Here is a 24,594-nt window from a genome sequence, read left to right as displayed (position 1 = left end):
GTTGGTTTTTAGGCCCTGTCTAGGATCGGCTTACGGTCACCGTGCGCGAGCGTGAGGCCCAATTGTGAGTAGGATGATCCGATTATGCGGTGAAAACCCTAAATCGTCGTAGATCTCATTAGCTTTATCTTGATCAAGCAGGACCACCATATATTCGGACACCTTGTACGAATCATGGGTGGAACGACTCTTTGAGCCGATTCACGGGATAACTCGAGAGCCGATCGAGGCTCGTATTTAATGTTTACGTGTATGCCATGCGGGAAACTAAGCGAGGCATCATCCACACCTTCCGACCAGGTATAGGTCGGGTGGCATTACCGATGCTTTCACATCACCCCTGTTACTAGTGCTTTTCCGAGGTGCAGCTGAATTGACAACTCAGTTGTTAAGGCTTATAAGTATTCTTTACCTCCCCTTGTGTCGAATCAATAAATTGGGTTTTACTTCCCTCGAAGACTGTTGCGATCCCCTATACTTGTGGGTTATCAGCGTACCTCTGGCATCCATTGCATTTTCTTACCAAATCCTCAGCATTCTCCAGCGCAGTGGGCCAGTAGAACCCATGCCGGAACACCTTTGCCACCAGCGCCCTTGATGAAGCGTGATGCCCACATTCTCCTTGGTGGATTTCCACAAGCATCTCTTTTCCTTCTTCCGGTTCCACACATCTTTGAAGGACACCGGTAACACTTCTCTTGTACACCTCGCTATTGATGAAAGTGTACGCCTTGGACCTCCGCTGGATCCTTCTTGATTCGTTTTCGTCATCCGGCAAGGTGCCGTTGATCAGGAATTCCTTAATAGGTTTAACCCACGATGGTGCTTCTCGAACCAGAAATACCGGTACGTCTATCTCCATGCTATCCACAAACATTGCTTCTTCCGGTATAGGCACCGCAGTCCCCGAGTTTGCCGGAGCAGTCCCCGGGTTTGCCGGAGCAGTCCCCGGGTTTCCTTCGTCCACATCCATTGGCACCACATGTGATTCTGGTACAAAAATTGATTCTGATTCCGGACTTGGCTTGATCGATGGTGTTCTTAAGTGCGCCATGGCTATTCCGGGAGGAATTTCCTGCCTAGATGAGCCTAGCTTGGACAAAGCATCTGCGGCTTCATTCTCAGCCCGCGGCACATGGTGAAACTCACACCCTTCGAAGAAGCCGGCAATCTTTTGCACATGAAACCGGTATGAGGCCTTGTTGGCATCTTTTGCATCCCAATCTCCGGAACATTGTTGCACCACAAGATCTGAATCGCCGTAGCAAATGATCCGGTGTGCACCGATTTCTTTTGCGACCTTAAGCCCATGGATCAGAGCCTCATATTCAGCGACGTTGTTTGATGCCCTGAAATGCACTTGCAAAACATACTGGAGATGATCTCCCTTTGGTGAGGTGAGTACCACACCGGCACCTAGACCCTCTTTGAGCTTGGATCCGTCAAAGTGCATCTTCCAGTATTCTACTTTCTGTTCCGGCGGCTTGTATTGCATTTCCGCCCAATCGACCAGGAAATCAGCCGGGGCTTGTGATTTTACGGCATCTCTTCTTTCGTATACCGGCACGTATGGTGACAATTGAATTGCCCATTTTGCAATCCTGCCGCTGGCATCTTTGTTGCCCATGATATCTGAAATGGGTGCTTCACTCACCACTTTCATGGGGTTCTCCTCAAAATAGTGCTTGAGCTTGGTGGCGGCCATGAACACGCCATAGGTCATCTTTTGGAAGTGGGGGTAATTTTGTTTTGAGAGGGAGAGCACCTCGCTCAAGTAGTATACCGGCCTCTGCACGATTTTTTCTTCTTCCTCTCTTTCTACTACAACCACAACACTCACAACCCGGTTGGTTGCTGCTATGTACAACAACATGGGCTCCCTTTCCAAAGGCGAGGCCAATACCGGTGCGGTGGCTAGCATTGTTTTCAGCTCTTTGAATGCTGCGTCTGCCTGTGGGGTCCAGACGAAGGTATCGGATTTTTTCATTAATGCATAGAGCGGCAGAGCCTTTTCCCCCAACCTGCTTATGAACCGGCTTAGCGATGCCAAGCTTCCGGTAAACTTTTGCACATCTTTTAGTTCTCGCGGTATAGTCATTCTTTCTATTGCCCGGATTTTTACCGGATTCACCTCAATGCCGCGGCTTGATACAAGAAAACCAAGCAGTTTGCCGGCAGGGACACCGAAAGTACATTTTGCCGGATTAAGTTTCACCTTCTTAAGTTATCAAATGTTTGCCGGATATCATCGATTAAGGTTTCTTTTACCTTAGTTTTTATCACACGTCGTCCACATAGACTTGCACATTTTTCCCGATTTGATCAAACAAGCATTTTTGCATACAGCGCTGGTACGTTGCACCAGCGTTGCGCAAACCAAAGGGCATAGTAACATAGCAATAAGCCCCGTGCGGGGTAATGAACGCAGTTTTTATTTGAACTTCCTTTTTCAGGGGAATCTGGTGGAAACCGGAATAAGCATCCAGAAAAGACAACAACTCACACCCATCAGTAGAATCAATCACTTGATCGATCCGGGGCAGAGGAAAAGGATCTTTCGGGCAAGCTTTGTTTAGGTTGGTGTAGTCGATGCACATGCACCACACCTTTGGAGCTTTTGCTTCCAGGTTCTCTTCTTTTTTCTTTTCGACCATCACCGGATTGGCTAGCCACTCAGTATGCGTTACTTCCATGATGAAACCGGCAACCAACAACTTTGTCACTTCTTCTCCAATGATCTTTCTCATATCTTCAGCGAACCGGCGTAAAGGTTGTCGCACCGGCTTAGCATCCTTCCGGACATTCAGAGAGTGCTGAGCCAGCTCCCTCGGAACACCCACCAAGTCATCAGTAGACCAGGCAAAAATATTCCGATTCTCACGGAGGAAGGTGACGAGCGCGCTTTCCTATGCCTCATTCAGGCTGGCACCGATACGAACGGTGCGCTCAGGGTAAGCCGGGTCCAGCACAATGTCCTTTGTTTCTTTTGTCGGCTTGAATGCCGGTGTGCCCAAGTTTGCACTCATTGCTGCTAAGCTCAACTGTGAGGACTGAGCCAGCGCAACTACAGTTTGCATCCTTCTTTTTTCCTCTACAATCACCAATGATTCCGCCAGGTTTGATCCGGCGGAAGCAGTCTCCAGTGAGATCTTGTAGTTTCCCACCACAGTTAAGGGTCCATGAGGTGCCGGCATCTTCATCTTGAGATAAGCCGTATGAGTTGAGGCCATGAAAGCCGCCAATGCCGGTCTCCCAAGCAGTGCATGGTAAGGACTGTCTAGGTCCACCACTTCGAACAGAACGTTTTCAACCCGACAGTTGTCACGTCCTCCGAATGACACATCCACCCGGACTTTTCCTACCGGTGCGCAGGACAGGCCCGAAACGATTCTGTGGAATGTTGTGTGAGTTGGCTGTAGCATGTTTTCTGTTATCCCGAGCGTATGCATTGTATGCTTGTACATGATATTTATGCTGCTTCCATTGTCTATCATCACTTTGCTGAAGTTGACTCGAGTTTCTGGCCCTTGCATGATTGGGTCCACAACAAGAGCGTAACCACCCGGATTCGGCATGATTTTGGGGTGATCCTTGAACGACCAGATGATTTCCTGATCTGACCACATCATGTATCTGGGGATTGCCGGCATCACTGCGTTCACCTCCATGGAACGGCGATGCACGCTTTGCCTGTCGGTTGGCTCAGTGACGAACACAACACAGCACAAGTGCGGGTCCTTGTAAACATTCCGGCCTAAAGGTGCCGGTGGCGGCGGTTGATAATTATCATCCTCCACCCGGTTAACTTGCTGGTGCTGCTGTACCGGTACGGTGTTGGCTCCGGTAACCGGTGGTGGCGGTGGTAGTGGATGCTGGTGCAACATGTCATGCGAGGGTTGCAGTATTGTGGAACAGCCTTGTGCTTGTGCATGTTTTACCGCACCTCTTAACATCAAGTGCTTGATCCAGGAACAGTCTTTTGTCAAATGGTTTGCCGGCTTCGATGGATTTGGAGTGTGAAACCGGCATGGTTGCTCCATTGCTGCTTCCATATATGGTGTATCTCAAATGCTCTTGCCAATCTTTTTTCTCTCCCCACTTTTTCTTTCAACCCATTGCTTCTCAGGACCCGCCCATGGCTGCGATCCGGTTTTTTGCCTCTGGCTTCCGCTGGGACCGGAATGTTCCTGTACCGCGGCTACCTGCTGCGGACCATACCTCCGATCCGGAAACTCTTCTCTTCTTTTGTTGTGCCGGTTCTCCCGGTATTGATCTTGGCGTGGTTGGCTTTGTTTGCGCCGGTTCGGCTTGCACTGCCGGTTGCATTGGGTCTCCCAACGCATAATTATCCGCCACCCGCATCATTTCAGCCAGTGTGGTTGGCATGTTCCTTTGTAGCCTTTGCCACAGCGGTGATCCTCTCCGGCATCCGTGACAAAACCAAGAAATTGCTTGTGCTTCTATCACTCCTTCACACGTATTCCTTGTTGAGTTCCACCGGGTCAGGTAATCCCGGTCTGTTTCATTAGGTAGCTGCAAGCATAGAGCGAGCTGCTGCGGCCTATTTGGCCTTTTGTAAGTACTGCTGAAGTTGCTCACAAAAGCTTCCTCAAAGTCCAGCCATCCATTGATGCTTCCCTTTGGCAGATTGTTAAGCCAAATTCTTGCCGGTCCCACTAGGAAGGACGGTATGATTCTCACGGCCTAACGTCGGTTTCCTCCGCCACTAGCGACGTACACAGCTGTGACATAATCTGCCAGCCAATCTTCCGGCTTAGTCGTGCCATCGTGTCAACACCCGGATTTTTAAATCTAGATGCCTATTATGCCATTCATCGCAATCCCAGGAATATTGTTTTTGCGAGACATAATAGATTGATATCACAACACATCATTCATTACAACACATAATCGTCTTACAACAAAGGATCACACGATCCAGTCTTAATACAACATAGTGGATCTAGAGATCCTATTACAAAACACATAGCGGAAGCTAAGTAACGGTCGCGGTCCATCTGTTCCACAGGCAACTGTTGACGTCAGGAGCGATCCTGGTTGTCGTAGACGTCATGCTGTCCATCTTCCTCGTAATGTTGTTCTCCTTCATAGTCTGGCCATTTGAATAGCCAGGGACAAAGCCATGAGTACTTTAAAGTACTCGTAAACTAATACTAATGTAAGCACTATCAACTATAGTAAGGGGTGCTAAGCTCTAAGTTTATTTGCATAAAGCCAATTTTAGTTCACAAACATTTAGTAAAAGCCTCTTCATTTGCTAACTAACTCAAGTGGGAACATTAGTGTCATTCCCACAACTCTGTTGTGATTCAATTCAAATTCACCATTCACCTTTCAAGTTCAAATCACAAGTCACCCTTCACATGTCACATTTTTGAAAAGTTCTGATGACGGAACAGTATGGCCTTTCCAACCGTCCATAACCGTGGACGCGGCTATTCGAATAGTTCTACACTCTGCAGAGGTCGTACACTTGTGCCACAACATTTGCAATAATCCGTCCAGGGTTAATCGGCCCTGATTTATCACACTCCGTGTGCGGACTACCAACCATAACCTTTCACTTACATACCCTAGTATAGGCACCTCTCCCCATGAGCTTGGCCTCCCAGTGAAGACAGACGGTCAGCCTGGGAACTGCACAGGGCTTGGGCCGGACATTCACCTCATTTCACGTCATTTCACATCATTTCATATTTCTTTGGAGGCAGCCCTTGGCATAACCCCGATGACGCTTGTTTAGAGGGAACCCATACTAAGATACATAAACTTCTAGTTAAGCCCTACCCATATCGGGTATTGTGGGGGTACTTGTAAAATTGGAATGGTATCGCATCCGAACCCAACCATCAGTTTGGTAAATTTCACCATGTCATTCACAAGTCATATTCACCTTCAAAATCTTTCAATATAATGACTCCTCATTCCAAGGTTTTCAAAGTCATTTCATTTCACAAGTTCCTATCTAGAGTAGTCATTTTTAATTTAGCACTAGCATCTAGGTATGAGGGGTGCTAAGTATGATGCTTTGCTTCTAGGTTAACTTTGATACTCTTGTACTAATCCAATACTAACAAAGTGAATCATGAATCAAAAATTACTTTGATAAAACAAAAGTAAGTAAGGCTGGTAAAGTAAAACAGGGAAATAGGATCATAAACATAAACTAAATGGGTAATGCCTTGCTCATGGTGAGCTTTGCACTTTGCAAGAGTATTATCTTGCCTTGGTTGGGGAATTGGTCAAAGTGGTCTTCTTCTCCTTGGAAGTAGACCTCCTCCTCCTCTTGATACTCCTCGGTACTAGCGTCTAAAATACGAATACGGGGTACCCAATCATCATACCAAACTTATTTACTAAACTAAGCACACACATGGTTTACACAACTTAAACTAGCATCACACATTACTATTAAGTTGGTGGATGTGTTTTTCTTATTTAAGAAAAATAATTTCCTCTCATACTAACTTAGGTGTTATTTTTAATTACTTAGAGAAATAATTTCCTCTCATTATCTTATTAAGATTTAATTTCTCTCATGAATAATATATTACCTAGGTTGACCAAAGTCAACCTCTTCATACTTATCATTTAAGAAAATGATTTAAATGAGGTGTAGCACCTCATACAATTTAATCCTAGCATGGTAAAGATTTAATATCATCCACAATTCATATGAGACCTAAATGACCAGAGTCTCTACCTCATTTTGAATTGTTCATGACAAGATTTAAATGAGAGAAAGACTCCCATATGATTTATTAATAGTTTTGGACAATATCTTTGACTAGAAATAGCCACATAGTCCTTTAATTAATCTAGGCCATGATCATTCAAAGTAAGCATGGCATATTTTTGTAGAAACAGTTAGTACAAGTGTAATGTGATTTATAGGAGTTGGAATTAAATTAAAAGCTTTTTTGGTTGATTTTTAATAATTATTCTAAGGCAGAAAAGTCCCTGCCTTGTTTATTTTCCTACTTTAATTCTATAATAGATCTAGGGTTCAATACAGTGGCATTGTGTAGATAAAATCCTAAGCTTTCCAAATATATACAATTTGTAAAATTTGGCCAAGTAGATTTGTCCCTATTAAATTTTAAAGTTGACACCAGATTGCATTATTTCTCTATTTTGAAATTTCGAATTTGAATAGATGGGCTGGCGGGAAAACGAGGTGGGCTGCACAGGAGTTAAACGGGCCAGCCCAGTGGGCAGCCACGCTGGACGAGAGGGGACTGACGGCGGGGTCCACTGTCAGCCAGTGTTTCCCCAGCCGAAACGGTACGCGAGGAGGGCCGTCGGATTAGGGGCAGATCGGACGAACGACGAGCGTCGTCGTCTCCGGCGAGAAGAGGGCTTACGAGCGGCGGCAGTAGGGGGTCGGAGAGCACGTCGGAGCTCCGGCGGTCGTCGGAGGTGTGCGCAGCGACGTTGTCGATGACGAGGAACCTCCTGGTAGCAGTGGCGTTTCCTGGGGCGGCCTCCTTCTCTGGCGAGCTTCGACGACGGAGAGCGGCGGTGAGGTAGCAATTGGGCGGCTCTGGTGCGCAATGCGGCAAGGCGAGGTGGCTAGGCTACTCAGGGAGGAGAGGGGAGTCGAGAGGCGTGCTCAATTTGAAGGGAGGGGTGCTCCTTATATAGTGGCGAGGGGGTGGCCATGGCGGAGCTGGCAGGTCGTCGATGGCGTCATCGTTCCAGGGCGGCGAAGGGGCAAGGGATGGGCTCTGAGCGTTGGCGACATCGTGGTGGTGCTGACGCGCTTCGTGGCGAGGCCAGAGATGGAGTGGTCGCGTCGTCCTCTTCCTCGCGTCATGGCAGTACGGGGGCGGACGTTCGTCATCCGTGACGACGGCTACAGGGCGAGCGCGTCCAAGTGGAGTTGTCCAGTCGGTAGCTGACGTCTAGGTGAGCGTGCACGCACCAGGGGAGAGGGAGGGGAGTGCTGGGTCGACGGGGCGAGGTGATGTCCTGGCGCGCTCCGGGGCGTCACCATGCGCGTCCTGGCGCGCGTGGGCGTCTCTGGGCGTGTCTGGGCGTGCAAGTCCTGGGCTGTGCAGGTGTTGTCTCGGTCAATGGCGTGCATGGTCGTGGTCAGTGAGGTGAGGGCAAGCTCCAGGACATGCTGAGGTGACCTGGATGGGAGAGGAGAGGAGGTGAGCATGGTGGTTGACATGGTGGCCGGCATGGTCTGGTTCTGGTCAAGTTGGTCCAAGGCAAGAGCTGGCAGGGCTTGGCACTGATGCAGAGGGGTACAGGGATGCAGAGGGAGTGCAGGGTTAGACTTGGTCCAACTCAAAAATCCAGCATGGGCTTCAACTTAGATGCTGTCCACAAGGTGTTTGTAAAAATACCCGAAAGAAACTTATTTTTGAAATTTGAAAATCTTTTTGGTGGGTTGTAATCATATATTAATTGGAGTAGAATGGTGGTGGTGGTGGTCAAAATGGAGTTGAGATGCAAAATCTCATTTTGCATATGATCTTAAATTTGTTTCAATGTCTCCACTTTGATTGTTTCCCATTTGAATTTGAAAAACAATTTGGGGTGATGGTTTTTGGCAAAGTTGTTCTCCTTAATGTTGTCTTGGATGAGGTGCAAAGAGTTGGCCAAGTGTAGAAGAGAAATCTCAAAAACCAGGGGCTCAAAGTGGGTATCATGCTGAAATTGTCACATATGACCATAATCACATGTGAGCTCAAATTTGATTTGAATTGAGTTTGATTGTTTCCAAAAGTGTTAATAGGTGTTTAGTATCCATTTACAACCAATGGTGCAAACCAAAATGGTCTAGATTGAAGATTTGTAAAAATGGCTAAATGTGTATGTGAGTGAAAATGGGATTTTCTCCTTATTTGTTTTCTCTCTTTTTGATTTGATTTTTCTTGACTCCAAAGTGATTCTTACTAGTTTAGGAACATTTCCCAACCATTGAAACCATTCCAAAAGGTCTAGCTCAAAGATTTGCAAAAATGGCCATAACACATAAGAGGTGATGTGTCAATTTTTCTTAATCTTCTAAATTGTTTCTCTTGCTTTACTTGGGCAAGGTTGAGGGTCAATTTAGTGTTAGATTAGGTTTAGAGATGGTGTCACACCATTTGGGTAAGGTATAAAGGCATAGGTCAAGGTTTGGGTAAAATGGCTATGTGTCACATATGCTTCTATGCATATGTTGCATTTGATTTTTGAATTTGACTTGGCTTGCCCCAATTGATGTTGTTGAGTGTTGAAATGGTATATAGGAGTGATCCAACCATTCACAACAAGTCCTAGGGTCAAGATCCTCAAATTCACAAATTTGCTATTTACTCTGATATGCCTCTATGGCATTTTTAGTTTCTTTTTATTTTCCTTTTTTCAACTTGGATTGGGTTTGAGAAGTACTAGATAAGGTTTATGAAGGTTTTCCAATCCTCTAAATAAAGTGGATAGGCCTAGGGTAAAGTTTTACAAAAATAGCCATAGGCACATATGCCTTTTCTTATTTAAATTCTTTTTATTTTATTTTAACTTGGATGGTAAAAAGGAATGTGAGGTTTATGGTTTAAGAGTATTTCAAATACTAGTTAAACAAGCAATCATGGCAATAGCACAAGATTTAAACAAGATCTATATGTATCAATCTTATTTTAATAAAAGTTTTTGTTGGTTCCAAAATTTGGAACTAGGGAAATTCATTTTGTTTGTTTTGAAATTTTTGGGATGTTACAAACCCTTCCCCCTTAAACAAATCTCGTCCCGAGATTTTAAGAAAAGTTAGGTTCCTAAGAACGATTGAGCAGTGAGATTAACCGGAGAACATACTTGGCATGGCCCTGGGGTGCTTCCGGGCTTCATTGGCGATCATGTGGTAGAAACGACCGTTGTTGTTGTTCTGGTTCCTTCTTCCTGCAAGCGGCAGCTGTTGCTGAGCGAGTGCTGCGGTATTGGCGGCAATCTTTGCAAGCTTCTTGGGGCACTCATTGGAGAAGTGACCCACAACTCCACATTCATAGCAGTTGACGGTGGACTTGTCTTTGGGGTTGACGGGAACAGCGTTACTCCCAGTCACGGGGGCAGTATTGGGGTGGTTGTTGTTGCCATTGGGGTGGTTGTTGTTGTTGTTGGTGTTGTTGTTGTTGTTGTTGTTGTTGTTGTTGTTGTTGCTTGGGCGGTAGGTCTGAGCAGGGGGCTTGTTGTATCTTGACGCAAATCCTCCAGTTGAGCTGTTGCGGTACTTCTGGGCATTGTTGGGTCCATTCTGGTTCATCATCCTTCTCTTGCGGTTCTCGTTGGCTTGATGCAGCTTTCCTTCCATCTGGATGGCTGAGTCCACCAGGGCTTCGAGGTCAGGGAACGGAATGTTCACTAACACAGTTTGCATTTCATCATGCAGTCCGTTCAGAAATCTCTCCTTCCTTTTCTCGTTGGTGTCGGTCTCATCCAGGGCGTACCTTGACAGAGTAAGGAACCTGTCGCGGTAATCCACCACGGACATCCTTCCTTGCTTAAGTTCGCAGCCCTAGCAGCTTTTATGGTTTTATCCGGGCTACTGTACTTAGGTTTCTCTACGATGCTCAAAGATACAGAGGTACTTTTGCCGGCAAAAACTTCCTTACGCAAATCCTGATCTAGATTGCGAGCCTTAAGCCGGTTTTCCGGCACCCTAGCAGCCTGAGCGCTAACTGAAGCAAAGCCATGGGCAGCGTTATACTCACGTAGGGTTAGGTTCAGCTCGCGCTGCGCCCGGATGATGTCCGCGCCGCCGGAAAGCAGCGTCTTGCGCGTTGCCTCCAGCTCCGCTTGGGCCGCTGCAGGGTCGATGTTCTGCGCGATGGGCGTCGCCAGCACGTTCATCGCCGCCTGAAGTGGGGTCTCCGGTGGTGCGGAAGATGCTCCCGCAGCGCCCTCGTTGCGCTCCAGCGGTGGTTTTGCCAGGCGCGTAGACGTCGTGCGCCCAGCACCTTCTTCCACAGCTTCCTTGCCAGCACCAGCCGCGCCAGCCATCATCACCTCCACGCTGCCGGCGGTGCGGCCAGCACATATCCACCTTGGCGGATCCGGCGCCACCAGCACCGGCGAGAGGCACTGGCGCACAGGGACGGTGCTGAAGTAGATGCGGTGGCTGCCGAACTCGATGATGCGGCCGTTCCTGGGGAACTTACCGCCGTAGGCGAAGCAGCCCGCGTTGTCGTTGATGAAGTCCATGGAGTAGATGCGCTGCACGAGCGCAGACACCGTTCGCTCGCCGGCGACGTCGAGGAGGCCCGCCCGAATGTGAACTCCGGCAAGCGCCTCTTCATGCCCCACGGTGGGCGCCAACTGTCGTCGTGGTGAACATACAGATGCCATAGGATGGCTTAAGTTGGGGCCGAATGGGCGCTAGAGGATTCGGGGGAGGGTTTTTGATTAGATTGGATGAACTTCCGATGCTTTCCTCAAGAACTTGGCCTAAGCCGGAGGTAGAAGAAGAAAGACACAAGGAAGAACTCTGCTCTAGATCTCTCTATTCCATGATACAACAAGGTTACGGTGTTTCTGGATACAAGATAGCTTATGAACGTACCCGCGATGGGGGTGTGCCCCCTCTCCTTATATAGGGGAGAGGGTGGCTTATAGGGGAAGAAACCCTAATGGCATCTTTGAACAGACAAACTACTTTACGAAGTTACTTTAATCATAGGTGACGCCGGTATCTTCTTTAATCAGGGAGGCTGACGTCCTCCGGTTGCTTTTGGCGTCACCTTCTTCTTTGGCGCCAGGGCTTCGTTTAAAGCTACTTTGCTTAGCTCATCCTTGTCCTCTAGCTCTTGAGAGAATCTTTGACCAGTCTTGCCGACATGCTACAGTGCACCTCTTACAGGCAACCCGGTGTCTTCTTAGCTCATACCGGTATACCCCTCTTTGGGATACCGGTAAGATTTACTTAGCCCAAAAGCTTATCTTCACTGTCCGGAATGAACTTCAAACCGGTATCTTGATGGCTCAAACCATCCGGTTTGGCATGCCTTTGGCATACCGGGGGTCATCCCCCCAACAAGGATATAGGAGATAAGTATTCATGTGCTGCGGTGAGTGTAATCCCCAAAGGCTGATTTTTAAATATCCCCAACCAATTTAACTTTCATCGGGCTATAATCTTTTTCCAATGCAAGTTTGTCATGTTGTCCCTGTAGTCTCTGGAATTCATGATGGTTGAACTATTTTTAGTTGTTTTCATATTGCTTCTACAAGTTATTGTTTCTTGCAGGTATGGAACTCTGCAACTGATGTAGTAGGACTATCTTGTTCTCAACCGAGAGGGTAACTTCCTTTCCCGTTTTAAAAACAATGATTTCCGAGTATGCAAACCTAAAGATAAGATTTGAATTGCATGGAAGGTTACTCCAAATAGCAAGGAAAGTGTCATATTTATACTAATTTTGCTTTTCTTTTCTGATAAATGCAGCAGGTTATGTGCTTATGAAGGCAATTATAGATAACACCAAGGTTGAGATAATCCATTGATATTTCAGTTACGTACTACTCCCTCCGTTCCTTTCTATAATGCCTATAGATTTTTGTCATTTGTTTCAGAATATAAGGTTGTAGCTTGGCTATTTTTCAATTACCCCCTCTATCGGTCAGCTCCCACACGACATGCGTGAAAAAAAATCAATACAAAAAGGAAACAATTAATTGAGATTCGTAATGCATGACCCCAACGATTCCTTAGATTTAGGAAGCAATTTTTATTTCCTTAATATAACCTGGCTGCACATATATGGAGAGTCAACGAGAGAGATTTGTGGGATTTGTTATGTTAATTTAGGAAGTTACCGATTTCTCTCATTTTACTCTGATCTCAAATCGTTAATCTAGGGGGTCTTGTGTAAAGAACACTCTTGTGCTAATTTCCGTGCCAAAAAAACTATAGGCACTATAGAATGGAACGGAGGGAGTATAATATTTTAAACTAAAGTTGCTTGCTATTATGTACTTGTATCATCGAAGCGTTCATTTATTTGTGTGTAGGTACTGTAGATTCCACAAAGAGGTGATATATTGTTGATTCTTACTTTTGTGATCCCCTCCTGAACTGCTGATGGAGTTTTTATTAGCAGCTAATACATCTGCAGTTGCGTTATTATGATGCGGCATTTTGTGCACAAAATCATTTATAATACCATTTACTGGGAAGGTTATTAAAAGAACCGTGTTATGCTCATGTTCTTCTTTTACGTACAACCTCTCACAAATTCTCTTCTCCATACCAGGTTGACATATTATGCTTTGAGAAGACCAGGCCAATTTCCATCTGATGATATGGTAAACTATGTTCTTGTAAAAGGATCATTGAATTGGAGGTTTGTTTACAAAGAACCCCATTTATGTTTGATGCACTCATATTTCCTTCCATGCATCTGCTGAACCATAATAAGGAATACACGGCAGACTCTTTACTCATGTTCTTCTCTGATGGATCATTTAATTCAGTTCTCCAAAATTGATACTGATTGGTATTTTCCGATAATTGATAATCACAAGGATCAACTGGGAAATTCCACCTGCATCTTGTAGGCAATTATCTGATGTGTTTTTTTTCCACTTCCTCTCCCATCTGCATATCGTAGACATTAACTTGTCAGTGCAGCTTATGATAGTACCTTAAGAAGTATCATGAGAGAACTCTGAGGTAGTGCAAAGGTGTTGTAAATAGGCTGTTTATAAAATCTTGTTTTGTGTATCCTTCACTTTGGGATTCTATTTGAAGCTTAAATCTTGAGAAGTTACACAATGATCGCCTCATTTTTACTTTATATATTGGTAGTATTGCATGCGTTGTTTGTTTTCATCGTTAAAAAAAGCTCAAAATTTCCTCATTTTCATGGTTAAAGGAGATATATGGTGCAATCTCAAGTGGAGTGTATGTTGGAACTAATCTTGTTATTCCAGACAAGTTTAGAGTTTCGTCATGTTTTATTTTTGTCAGTCATGCATGTAGTCGAAGCTGTGGCAGTGTGTACGTAGATTGCATGCACAATGCAAAGCTAATTAGCGTGTGCTGGGTAGTTTTATGCGTGCATGAAAGCATTACCTAATAGATAGGCTAAGATAAGGACCTGGTAATCAGCCCGTTGTGCTGATGCTGTGCCTAGTCCGAGTCGTGAGATAGTGGCCATGACTCCATGAGAATAGGTCTAGGGGTTAGTGGCGTGAGTGTAGTGCATGGTAGTTGTGGCTGCGTGTACCGTGAAGTCACTTGTATAAATATGCTTCGAGTGAATGAGAAAGTGTGGCCTGCGGGCAGAGAAAACAATGTAGCACTTGTGAGTTCCAAGGAAGAGAATCTGGCAAAGCTCTTGTGGTATTCTTCCTTGGTTCATGCGTGGGTGTTAGTGTGTTCATGTGTGTGTTTGTGAGATACAAGTGAGTTGGAGAGTTGAGGTAGAAGAAGATCAGGGGGCTGCGAGGTGCAGCCCCTAACAGTGTATAGCTTGCATTCTTATTTTGATCCCTCTGTTGATAATCTGTAGCAAGGTGTTCTATCTTTTCTTTTTGTCGCCAAGAGCAAAAAGTATGAACCTTCAGGTTTGGATACCTTCACATTTTCTATCGCTCCAATTAAATATTCAACTGGACTTACTGGAGTTATACTCGTGTTTTTTTGTTGTTGTTTTGGTTCTCTTAACATGTTAGCTTAATCTGCAGGGCTTGCATTGTTCACTACTTGTCAATTTTCCCACTTTCTTGATATGACCTATCTTAGAAAGCACATTGTTTACAAACTGCTGGCCACACCATGAAGATGGTGCGAGAGGACGTGGGCTGTTTTGGTTTATAAATAATTTCCAATTGTAAGTTAATATCTTCCATTGTCGATATATTTCCTTACCTATTTAATTTTATCTCCCTTTTGTTCCTTGCATGCAACCGTTACCCCAGAAGAAAGTACTGTCTTTTCTATGTGAGATGCAAGTGGAATCCATCTGAATTTTATCTTATACTTGGTCGTTATCTTGGCTGCTTGCATTCAGGTTAAATAGGTTAAAACTATGGCAGCTCTCATGTAATGATGTATAATTTGACTAGGAAGGGGGATATTTGATAGCATTGTAAGAATGTGATGAATTATCACAAGGCCAAATTCAGTTTGTTGTGAACAAATAGGAATGCAACCTTGGAAAATAGTAAGGATCATGCAATAATATGGTGGGATGGTTACGTTAGATCAGTAGCCACATTTTGCTCTTTAGTTAATAGTATGTATGTGATGGATCATATACCAGGTTTGGTGGTCGTATCTTTATAATTTCAATGGCAATTAATTTATTCTTAGATCCATGTTGTTTATGCCCTTTAACATTGGCTCATCTTTAGATTATCTTGCCAGATTTGTCATTTGTGTTTATATTCAGACCTAAAGTTTCCTATCTATCTAAAAAAAATTGGCCAATAATATTACAATCTCTACCTATGCCAATTCTTTTACTTGTTGATTGCAGCATTAGTATTTCAGTAGGCTCATACGTTCTATATGTCTTATATGCAGGTGTATTCACCTCATCTGGTACATCAGCAGCTATATACGGATTAATCTTGCGCAAGGCCTCCTCTTATTTATGACTTCAGAAATCCTGTAAGCTCTTTGGTGATTGTACAACTGAAAACCATTGTTTGTCCTTACAAATGCGGTGAAGGTGCAGAGGAGAAGATGCACCACCAGTTTGCAGATAGTATGAGTACCATTACTTTATAGTGCAGTTGCCTTCATATGGTAAAGTTAAAGTTATATTTAAGTACTGAGTTTTTCTTCGCTGAGGTGGCCAAATAGAGATTCCTTATGACTTCATCTCTTACACCTATTTTTTACATGTTGAGATATTTTTGCTTATTGTTGTGTATGCTCATTTTTCTGTCAGTTCATCTTGTCATACTGGGTTGAGAGGGAAGTTGTGCTCAACTTTTTAACTGGAGTATGCATCACAGTTTTCTTATAATACACCCGTTTTTCAATCTGCAGAAAGATGGTTTTGCCTTTTGTAGTTAAAATAAATGCTAGGCAAACCAGGTCCAGAACATGTAATCTTACCCTTCCAATTTTGTACTGCTGTGATTTTACATTTTTATTTGCAAGAGATTGATTATTGATCTTCTAGCTCATTTTAAGTTGGGGATAATGACCATATAAATATTAAGTTCTTATCGTTCTCGAAATCTCTATTGATTTTGAACTAACTTTATTTTATTATTGATATAGACACGTAGAGTTTAGGTTATTTTTCTAGGGTGTGAAATCGTCTCTTACAATCAGAAATAAACTTTAAAACATTTTTTTATGTTCCGCATAAACAATATTTATCTTCCTGTTGCTGATACAGTTACCGCATTGCTAGAACTAATTAACTATCAGGGTTTTCTACTTCATGAGAGAGCTATGCATTCTGATTCGTGCAAAACATTCAGATTTAAACTTCTTTTTTTATCTGATTAAGTGGTTAACAGAATCCTCTAAACTTTCTAAGCTTGCTTTGACAGTTGAAAGGTTTTCACTGTTGTTCCTAGAGATTCAAGTTACTGCTCTGGAAACTCTTTCAGATGCAGATTAAACCACATCAGACCCTAGGTTTCACCATTCTCATAGACTGGGTACAAACTAGCAAGGCGTTTTCAACAACACCGCCAAGAAAGTTGCAAGGATAAAAGATCGCCAAGAAAATTCCAGTAACACTTTGACATAATGTGTAAGGCCCATCAATTAGTTGACAATCGAAGCTTGGAATTAGCCTGCAGACATATATCTATATCTCCTTTTGAATTTAATAAATGCAGACCTCTTTAGTCTTTTGATAGTTTGTTGGATGCTAACTTTTATTGATTTTGTTACTGGTGATAAAGTAAACTGCATGCTGAAAAAAATTGTCATGAAGATATATCATTTACCATTAATTACTTTGAAATGGCAGTGTACATGTAGTGAATCATTTGGTGTGCTTTGGCCATATAGAGATTCCGTTGTGATACAGTGGACCATCTGTTGAACGGCAAACACTAAATCACGATATATCTTGGACGTTAGAATGACATCATGCATGCCAAATATTGGGAAGCAGATGACCAGTGAGGAGGCGCCCCAACCACTAGTATGATTTTCCATGGATACAAAGGTATGCCCATACCCTGTTCATGTTGGTTTAGTACCTGCAGGTACTATTACCCATGGGTAAAATTTCCATCATATGATGGTGAATCCATGAGATATTTTCTCACCCGATGGTTATAAAAGACCCTAACCAAATATTGTACTTGCATAATGGCCTACACCCATGTGCCTCCAACTCATATCTTCTTATCTTCGCCAAATGACTATGTATCAAGTTCCTCGCCCCCGACAAGCGGGTTGTCTCTTACAAGGAGGATATAGAAGGTTGCCTTGCCCTGCAACAAAGTGTGTCACATGAGAGAGGTGAGGTCACTATGGTGTATTTCAACTGGTGCAGGCAGAGTATTGGTTCTTTGCGAAGAGGGTCACGGAGAACAAGAAGAAGTTGATGAAGAAGCAAGAGGAGGCTGGCCCGTCAACGATGATCATGGTTGAGTCCAGCAAAGCGAGGAGTCTGACCGCGTTGGCTAGAGTTTGTTGTTTGGTAGTGATGAGGGGCGGTATGTATTGAGAGAAGTTTGCGGTTGAGCATTTATGTGTAAGTCGATTATTTTACATTTGAACATCTTGTAGTTCGAAATATCAAGTATGCATTAATTAAGTTTCCAATGTTTGTTGTCCTAACATAACTCATTTGTCGGAGCGAAACATTTTTTTAAAACATTAGGCCTAGCCCAGCCTTATATTAATAAGGTCGTTGCTGGCAAGTTGATATAAGATGCTGAAAATCAGCTAACAGGAACCGAAAACTACAAGCAAAATAAGAAAAAGGAGTGAAATACAACTTGAGCTCCGAGACCATTGTCCAGTCTTGCGATCCGACTAGAGAGGCGTCGAATCTGGTGAAGAAGGCCGCCATTGAGGGACTCGCACCATCGTAAACCTCCAGAGGCCAAGCAAAGCCCATGCACCATCCGTTTCCACCTCCAAAGAAAGCTCCATGCTTTCTCGCCCCGGATCGGAGGGCACCGTACCTGTCATAGGTAGATCGCTCTCCCTGAGCACGCATGGATATAGGAAGTTACCGCCGGGGAGAAAGACTCTTAGCATTCGCCTCGCCTCGCCACGCCGCCACCCACGAACATCACAGCCACCCGCAGCACAAACCACCAAACCGGACATGGCTGCCAGGAGTAAGCCAAGACGATGCATACCAACCTCCGCTGAGCTCATCCACCCAAACCCACTATCTCAAAATGGCGCCTCCAACGAGGGAACGACACCACCCGGGCAACGCCACTGTCCAAACAAAAGCTTTGGGTTTTCACCCGAGATAGATAGGGCAGGGAGGGAGGAGATATCACCTCGATGTCGCCTTCAAGAAGGAGAAAGGCGTCGTCAACGTCGTCGACATCGCGATCGCCACTGTCGGCCAAGGGTTTCCCCCGGTCCAGAGCCCACATCCGACCACACCCCCCAGCCACCGGAGGAAGTTCGGGACCGGGGAGGTGCGACAAGCACCGCATGGATGAGGAGCCTCCGTCTTCAGATCTGGTACCAGAGGCCCATCGGGGCGACCTCCGTACCAAGCCCACACCCACCGCCCGCGCAGCCGAAGAGGGCCGACCGCAGCATCGGCACCCGCCGCCCGCCGCCAGGCCGGCGGTGCCCCACCCTGTGCCCGAGGCCGCCGCCCTGGAATCCTGGCCCCAACCCGTCGTCGGAGGGCACCAAGCCCTCGGCCATCACTTCCTAGCGCCGACGAGGCCGTGCTGGAGAGGGGGACGGGGGGAATCGGGCCAACCTCACCAGCGGCTGAGGCCAACCCAACGCGGCAGTCGTCCTCCCTACAGTAGTGCACGGGGGGGCGGAGGAGAGATCCCCGCCACCCCCATCACCGGCGTCGCTTGGCCTTGCCGGCGACCGCCTCTGGGGGCGGCGAGGGGGGAGGAGAGGGAGGGAGAGGCGGCAGCGGCGCGGTCTAGGGTCCCCCCCCCGGTCTCCTGGAGGGGAGACGCGAGCAGTCTGGTTCGGATGCCTTGCCCCAGGTCAGCGAAACATTTTTTGGTGCCCTAAAACATAAACTTTGGTCTTTTCGAAAATTAGGAAAATAAACTTTATGCTCTCTATATATACCTTTTTCTAGGTGCTCTAATATAGATCATTTGTTGGAGATGTTCTGGGTATGATGTAAGAGGCGGAAAGATTCAATACAAAAATTCTTGAGTGTCATCCGTTTTACACATAGAAAGGAACGTTCTCACGAGCATGAAGGGGCAGGCATTAATAAAAGACCCCACTTGGATAATCACCTACACTCATGTGCCTCCAGCTGAGCTCTCCTGTCTTGTCCAGAAAAAAAATGTGTCCAGCTGCAGAGCAAAAGTCAGAACATATGAAGGGTGCACGACGACTCCGAACATACAAAAGGAGCGCATATATAGAAGGCCATTGACCAGCTCTAAGGGAAGTAAACCCTTCGCCATTGTTAGCTGCTCGTCTCCTTATAATGACGCCAAATTGACAGAAGGCTATAACAGAATACGCAAGTAGTGTACCAGAATGCAAGTTGGGTAGACGTGCTGACATGATAAATCATGGTGGTGTTGAGGTAATCATATTAGGCTAGCTAATGGCAGCTTTGAAGAGTTGGCTTTGCTCCTTATTTACTAGGTTAATTAAACCTATATATGAGGTATGTACGTGGGAGACATGGATGAAGAGCTCAGAGTCAACCGTATATTATGATGATCCATTGCTTCAATATATAGCCGCTTGCATGTGTGTGTGATGGAGCTATCAAAGCCGCAAGCAATGGCTGCCGGTCAATGTCTGTTACTCCTCTGCATGGCCGCCAGCGTCGTGCTCCAAGCTCGCGCCCAGCCTGACAGCAAAGGTATGCATTGTTCAGCATTTCTGGGAAGATCATGGAAAATATCGTTGCATGTTTTCACAGAGCACTGTCAATGGGTGCATCAAATCTCTAAATCTCCGCGTGATCGTTCGCGTACTGCGCGCTGCAGGATTCATAACCGTAGACTGCGGCTTCACGGGCGAGACTGGATACGCCGGCGTGGGAGACACCACCGTCCTCCCGGACAACGGCGAGTTCACTGACAACGTCGGCACCAGCCACAACATCTCGGCCGAGTACGTGACACAGTCCATGGCTAAGAGCTGGTACAACGTGCGCAGCTTCGCCGCCGGTGTGCGGAACTGTTACACGCTCCGGTCTCTCGTTTCCGGGCTCAAGTACATCGTTCGGGCCAGGTTCAAGTACGGCAACTACGACCGCCTCAACCTCCACCCGGTGTTCGACCTCTACATCGGCGTCAACTACTGGCAGACCGTGAACATCTCTAGTCCGGATGTGGCCATGTTCGTGGAGGCTATTGTGATGGTGCCGGACGACTTCTTGCAGGTGTGCCTGGTAAACACCGGCGATGGCACGCCGTTCATCTCTGGCCTTGACCTGAGGCCGCTGAAGAGTAAGCTCTACCCACAGGTGACTGCGGCGCAGGGGCTTACCTTGGTAGAAAGAATCAACTTCGGACCGACAAACGAAAGTTTGATCGTCAGGTATCCCGATGATCCACACGACCGTATATGGTTCACCTGGGTCGACACCGTGACTTGGGCCGAGATATCGACGACGCAGACAGTGCAGACCATCGAGGAGGATTTATTCCAGGCGCCGTCGGCGGTGTTGCAGACGGCGATCACGCCGCGGAACGTCTCTGGGAACATACTGCTCACATGGTCCTCCAAGCCCACCCCTATGGACCCGTCACCGGGGTACATCTTCATCCTGCACTTCGCCGAACTGCAGGCCCTCCCCGCCAAGGCTGTGCGCGAGCTAAGAGTCAACGTCAACGACAAGCCGTGGTTCAATTTCGACTACACGTTCGCGCCGGTTTACTCCTATGACCTCCCCTTCTACAGGAGTCAACCCTTCCAGTACAGCAGCTACAACCTCTCCATCGAGGCCACCAGTAAAGAGACGCTGCCACCCTTCATCAACGCTGCCGAGGTCTTCACCGTGTTTCCCACCACAAACCTTGGCACGGAATCTCAGGACGGTATGTCATGCAAAAACAGATTACAAATCCTTGTGTTTCTCGACACTCAACGGTACACTATATTCAAACTTTATAAATCTACATAGAAAAATATCAATATCTGTAGCATCAAATCCACACTATATTCATGCATGGCAGTTCCTATATGGTATTATAGATTTTGATATTTTTTCTACGTTCTTGACTTTTATCAAAACTTTAATACAACGTACTAAGAAACAAAGTGAGTATACTTAGCATACAAGCGGTGATAATCAATCGTATCATGAACGACTAACTGCAGTATCTGCAATCACGGCAATCAAGGCCAAGTATCAGGTGAAGAAGAACTGGATGGGTGATCCTTGCGCTCCGAAGACCATGGCGTGGGATAGGTTGACCTGCAGCTATGGCGCCACTGGCAGCCATCCGAGGATCACAAACGTGTAAGTAGTTTCATATCTGTACAGAAGATGTGTGCTGGCGTGTGTTCATGACATAATTTACGAAAAATCGCAAAGTTGCACAACTACAGTGTAGTGAAGCTGAACGGCTTGAAATTTCTATCTGCAGAAGTCTGTCTTCCAGTGGTCTGAATGGTGATATATCGTCTTCTTTCACGAACCTCACGGCAGTCCAGTACTTGTAAGTTTGGAGTTACGGATCTACTTTGCCTAGTTTGTAGCTTTTTGCCAACAAAATGTTAAGAAAAGTGATATTGTTTCATATCTTGCAGGGACCTATCAAACAATAACTTGACTGGCTCAATTCCAGATGCCCTTTCGCAATTGCCTTTATTAACTGTTCTGTATGTCCCGAAACTTTTGACAAATTTTACCCAATCAGCATGAACTTTATTTTTAACACTACTAGTATTTTGTTTCCATGTATAGAGATTTATCAGGCAACCAGCTCAATGGATCAATCCCCTCTGGACTCCTCAAAAGAATTCAAGATGGTTCACTGGATTTAAGGTACTTTTCCCCATTCTATCTAACATGTGGCTTGAAGAATCTCATTAATTAGCCTCTCTATTCGATATTTTGTCAGATATGGCAACAATCCAAACCTCTGCACCGATGGCAATTCGTGCCAACTGCATGCAAAAAAGAACAGCAAGCTGGCACTTTACATTGCGGTCCCTGCAGTTTTGCTCGTGGTGATAGTATCAGTGACAGTACTACTTATTTGCTTCCGTAAACCAAAGAAACAAGGTGAGGCTCCTGCATGGGCACACCAACTTTCTGATAAATTTTCACATACGCGAGCACCACTAACGTTTGCTAGTGCCCTTAGACGCCAACGAAGGATCAATGCCCGTAACACCACCCAATGAGACAAGCCACGTCGACAGTGACAGTTCGCTGCAACGTCTTGAGAGCCGTCACTTCACATACAAAGAACTTGAGAAGATAACACACAACTTCCAGCGAGTGCTCGGCCGGGGAGGGTTTGGGTACGTCTACGACGGCTCCCTGGAGGACGGCACCCAGGTTGCAGTGAAGCTGCGATCACATACATCCAATCAAGGAGTCAAGGAGTTCCTCGCAGAGGTACTTTCCTCCATGTTAGTTGTTGTTTCAGGGTTCAAAAGACCCCAGAGTATAATTTGATAGGTTGCATTCGAACATTTGTCCAGGCTCAGATTTTGACCCGGATTCATCACACGAATCTAGTCTCCATGATTGGTTACTGCAAGGATGGGGAGTACATGGCCCTTGTCTATGAGTATATGTCAGAAGGAACCTTGCAAGAGCATATTGATGGTATCTACTCCCTATGTTTCTCAATATGTTGTATATATATTTGTTTTTTCAATTTCAAGCTTTGTAAAGTTCGATCAATTATATAGAAAAAAAACTACAAACCAAATGCATATGAAAGTATATTTCATGAGGGTTAATTTGATTTAATACATGTTGATACTTTTTCTTATAAATTTAACCAAACTTTGCAAAGTTTTAACTTCGAACGATGGTAATACTCAATGTATTCGGAAACATAGGGAGTAGGTTATTTAGAATTATAGCTTAGAAATGTGTTCTGTCAAAGAAAGCAGTATCTTAAGACTTCAGCAAGTAAATTGTGTGCTACTTGAGCACTTCGAACTGACAAAATTGATAGTCGTTGATTTTACAATGTCAATTATTTCCAGGAAGCAACCGCAGCGGAGAATGTCTTCCCTGGACACAGAGACTCCGAATCGCCCTTGAATCTGCACAAGGTATGCCCTTGAATGCACAGTCCAAAACTTTGCCATCGATATTGTTGTTGTGTTTCAACAAATCAGAGCACCAACCAGATTGGTGATGTGTAGGGCTGGAGTACCTACATAAGGGTTGCAATCCGCCCCTGATCCATAGGGACGTGAAGGCCACCAACATCCTGTTGAATGGGAAATTGGGGGCTCGGATTGCTGACTTCGGCTTGTCTAAGGCCTTCAATAGCAATGACACCCACGTGTTTACAAACACCGTCGTCGGCACACCTGGATACGTCGACCCTGAATACCAGACAACAATGCAGCTGACAACCAAGAGTGATGTGTATAGTTTCGGAGTTGTGCTGCTGGAGCTGGTCACAGGAAAGCCGGCCATATTGCGTGATCCAGTGCCCATCAACATTATCCAGTGGGTGCGACAGAGGCTGGCACAGGGAAACATTGAGGCCGTGGTGGATGGGCGTATGCGCGGTCACTACGATGTAAACACTGTGTGGAAGGTTGCAGACATCGCCCTCAAGTGCACTGCACAGTCTTCTGCGCAACGGCCCAGCATGACCGATGTGGTGGCACAATTGCGGGAATGCATCGATTTAGAGAATGAACATTCTCGAGATGAGTCAAACAATGGCTTCTATACCAGTAGAAGCGGTAATGACCGAAACATGACTTATGATTCTTACCCCACTGACGGGTCCGCTAATGTGAGCCAGAACAGCACTTCCTCTGAGATGGAGCAAAGTCTTATGAGGGCGCCAACAATGCCCACCGGTCCAGCTGCACGTTGAAGTCTATTGTCAGTTATTTTTACAAATTGCAGCAGTTGATTCTATAGTTTTATCTTGAAGTGGTATCTATGGCAGTGTTGAGGAAATCTTTAATCAGTCTGCTCACCTAGCTGGTGATTACCGATTAGTAGGTGAATTGGCCTACTAATCAGTTAATCAGCTGATTGGCCACCCAGGGAGTAGCTATTAAGCGGCCAATAAATCGATGAAATATTTGATTCTTTTAACACTGATCTTCAGTATTTTTAAGCATGTTGATTTTACATAAGTGAGCCCAGATGTGTAGATTTTCGTACATTGAAATGTGCTATTTAAAATTTTGAATGAAGCCCATTAGGTCGTTGCATGCTTACTTTTCAATTTTTTTCGAAATGGGTCATCCCAGCCTCTGCTTCAATCGATGCATACGGCTTTTTATTACCAGAAAGTATGAGATTATTA

The 24,594-nt window shown here is 45.5% G+C and overlaps 1 protein-coding gene across 1 annotated transcript; it reads left to right on the top strand.

Annotated features, from left to right (window-relative positions):
- The first annotated feature begins 19,876 nt into the window (after positions 1 to 19,876).
- LOC124649818 (putative leucine-rich repeat receptor-like protein kinase At2g19210) lies at positions 19,877 to 24,153 on the top strand. Its single transcript, XM_047189387.1, has 11 exons — positions 19,877 to 19,982; positions 20,110 to 21,165; positions 21,449 to 21,590; positions 21,718 to 21,789; positions 21,881 to 21,952; positions 22,038 to 22,118; positions 22,195 to 22,358; positions 22,453 to 22,697; positions 22,784 to 22,910; positions 23,300 to 23,368; positions 23,462 to 24,153. Exons 1-11 carry the CDS (start codon positions 19,877 to 19,879, stop codon positions 24,151 to 24,153), a joined length of 2,826 nt encoding a protein of 941 aa, XP_047045343.1.
- Positions 24,154 to 24,594: the final 441 nt, after the last annotated feature.

Source organism: Lolium rigidum, chromosome 4 (genome assembly GCF_022539505.1).
Source record: "Lolium rigidum isolate FL_2022 chromosome 4, APGP_CSIRO_Lrig_0.1, whole genome shotgun sequence".
NCBI lineage: Eukaryota > Viridiplantae > Streptophyta > Magnoliopsida > Poales > Poaceae > Lolium > Lolium rigidum.
Note: the sequence above shows the minus strand (reverse complement) of the source record. Positions and strands in the feature narration are given on the sequence as shown.

What these genes read in the sequence shown, in the direction of transcription:
- LOC124649818 (XM_047189387.1), top strand. Translation starts at nt 19,877, where the DNA reads ATGGAGCTATCAAAGCCGCAAGCAATGGCTGCCGGTCAATGTCTGTTA. An exon ending in CGCCCAGCCTGACAGCAAAG is followed by an intron (nt 19,983 to 20,109) that starts GTATGCATTGTT and finishes TGCGCGCTGCAG; the next exon opens with GATTCATAACCGTAGACTGC. An exon ending in CATCCGAGGATCACAAACGT is followed by an intron (nt 21,591 to 21,717) that starts GTAAGTAGTTTC and finishes TTCTATCTGCAG; the next exon opens with AAGTCTGTCTTCCAGTGGTC.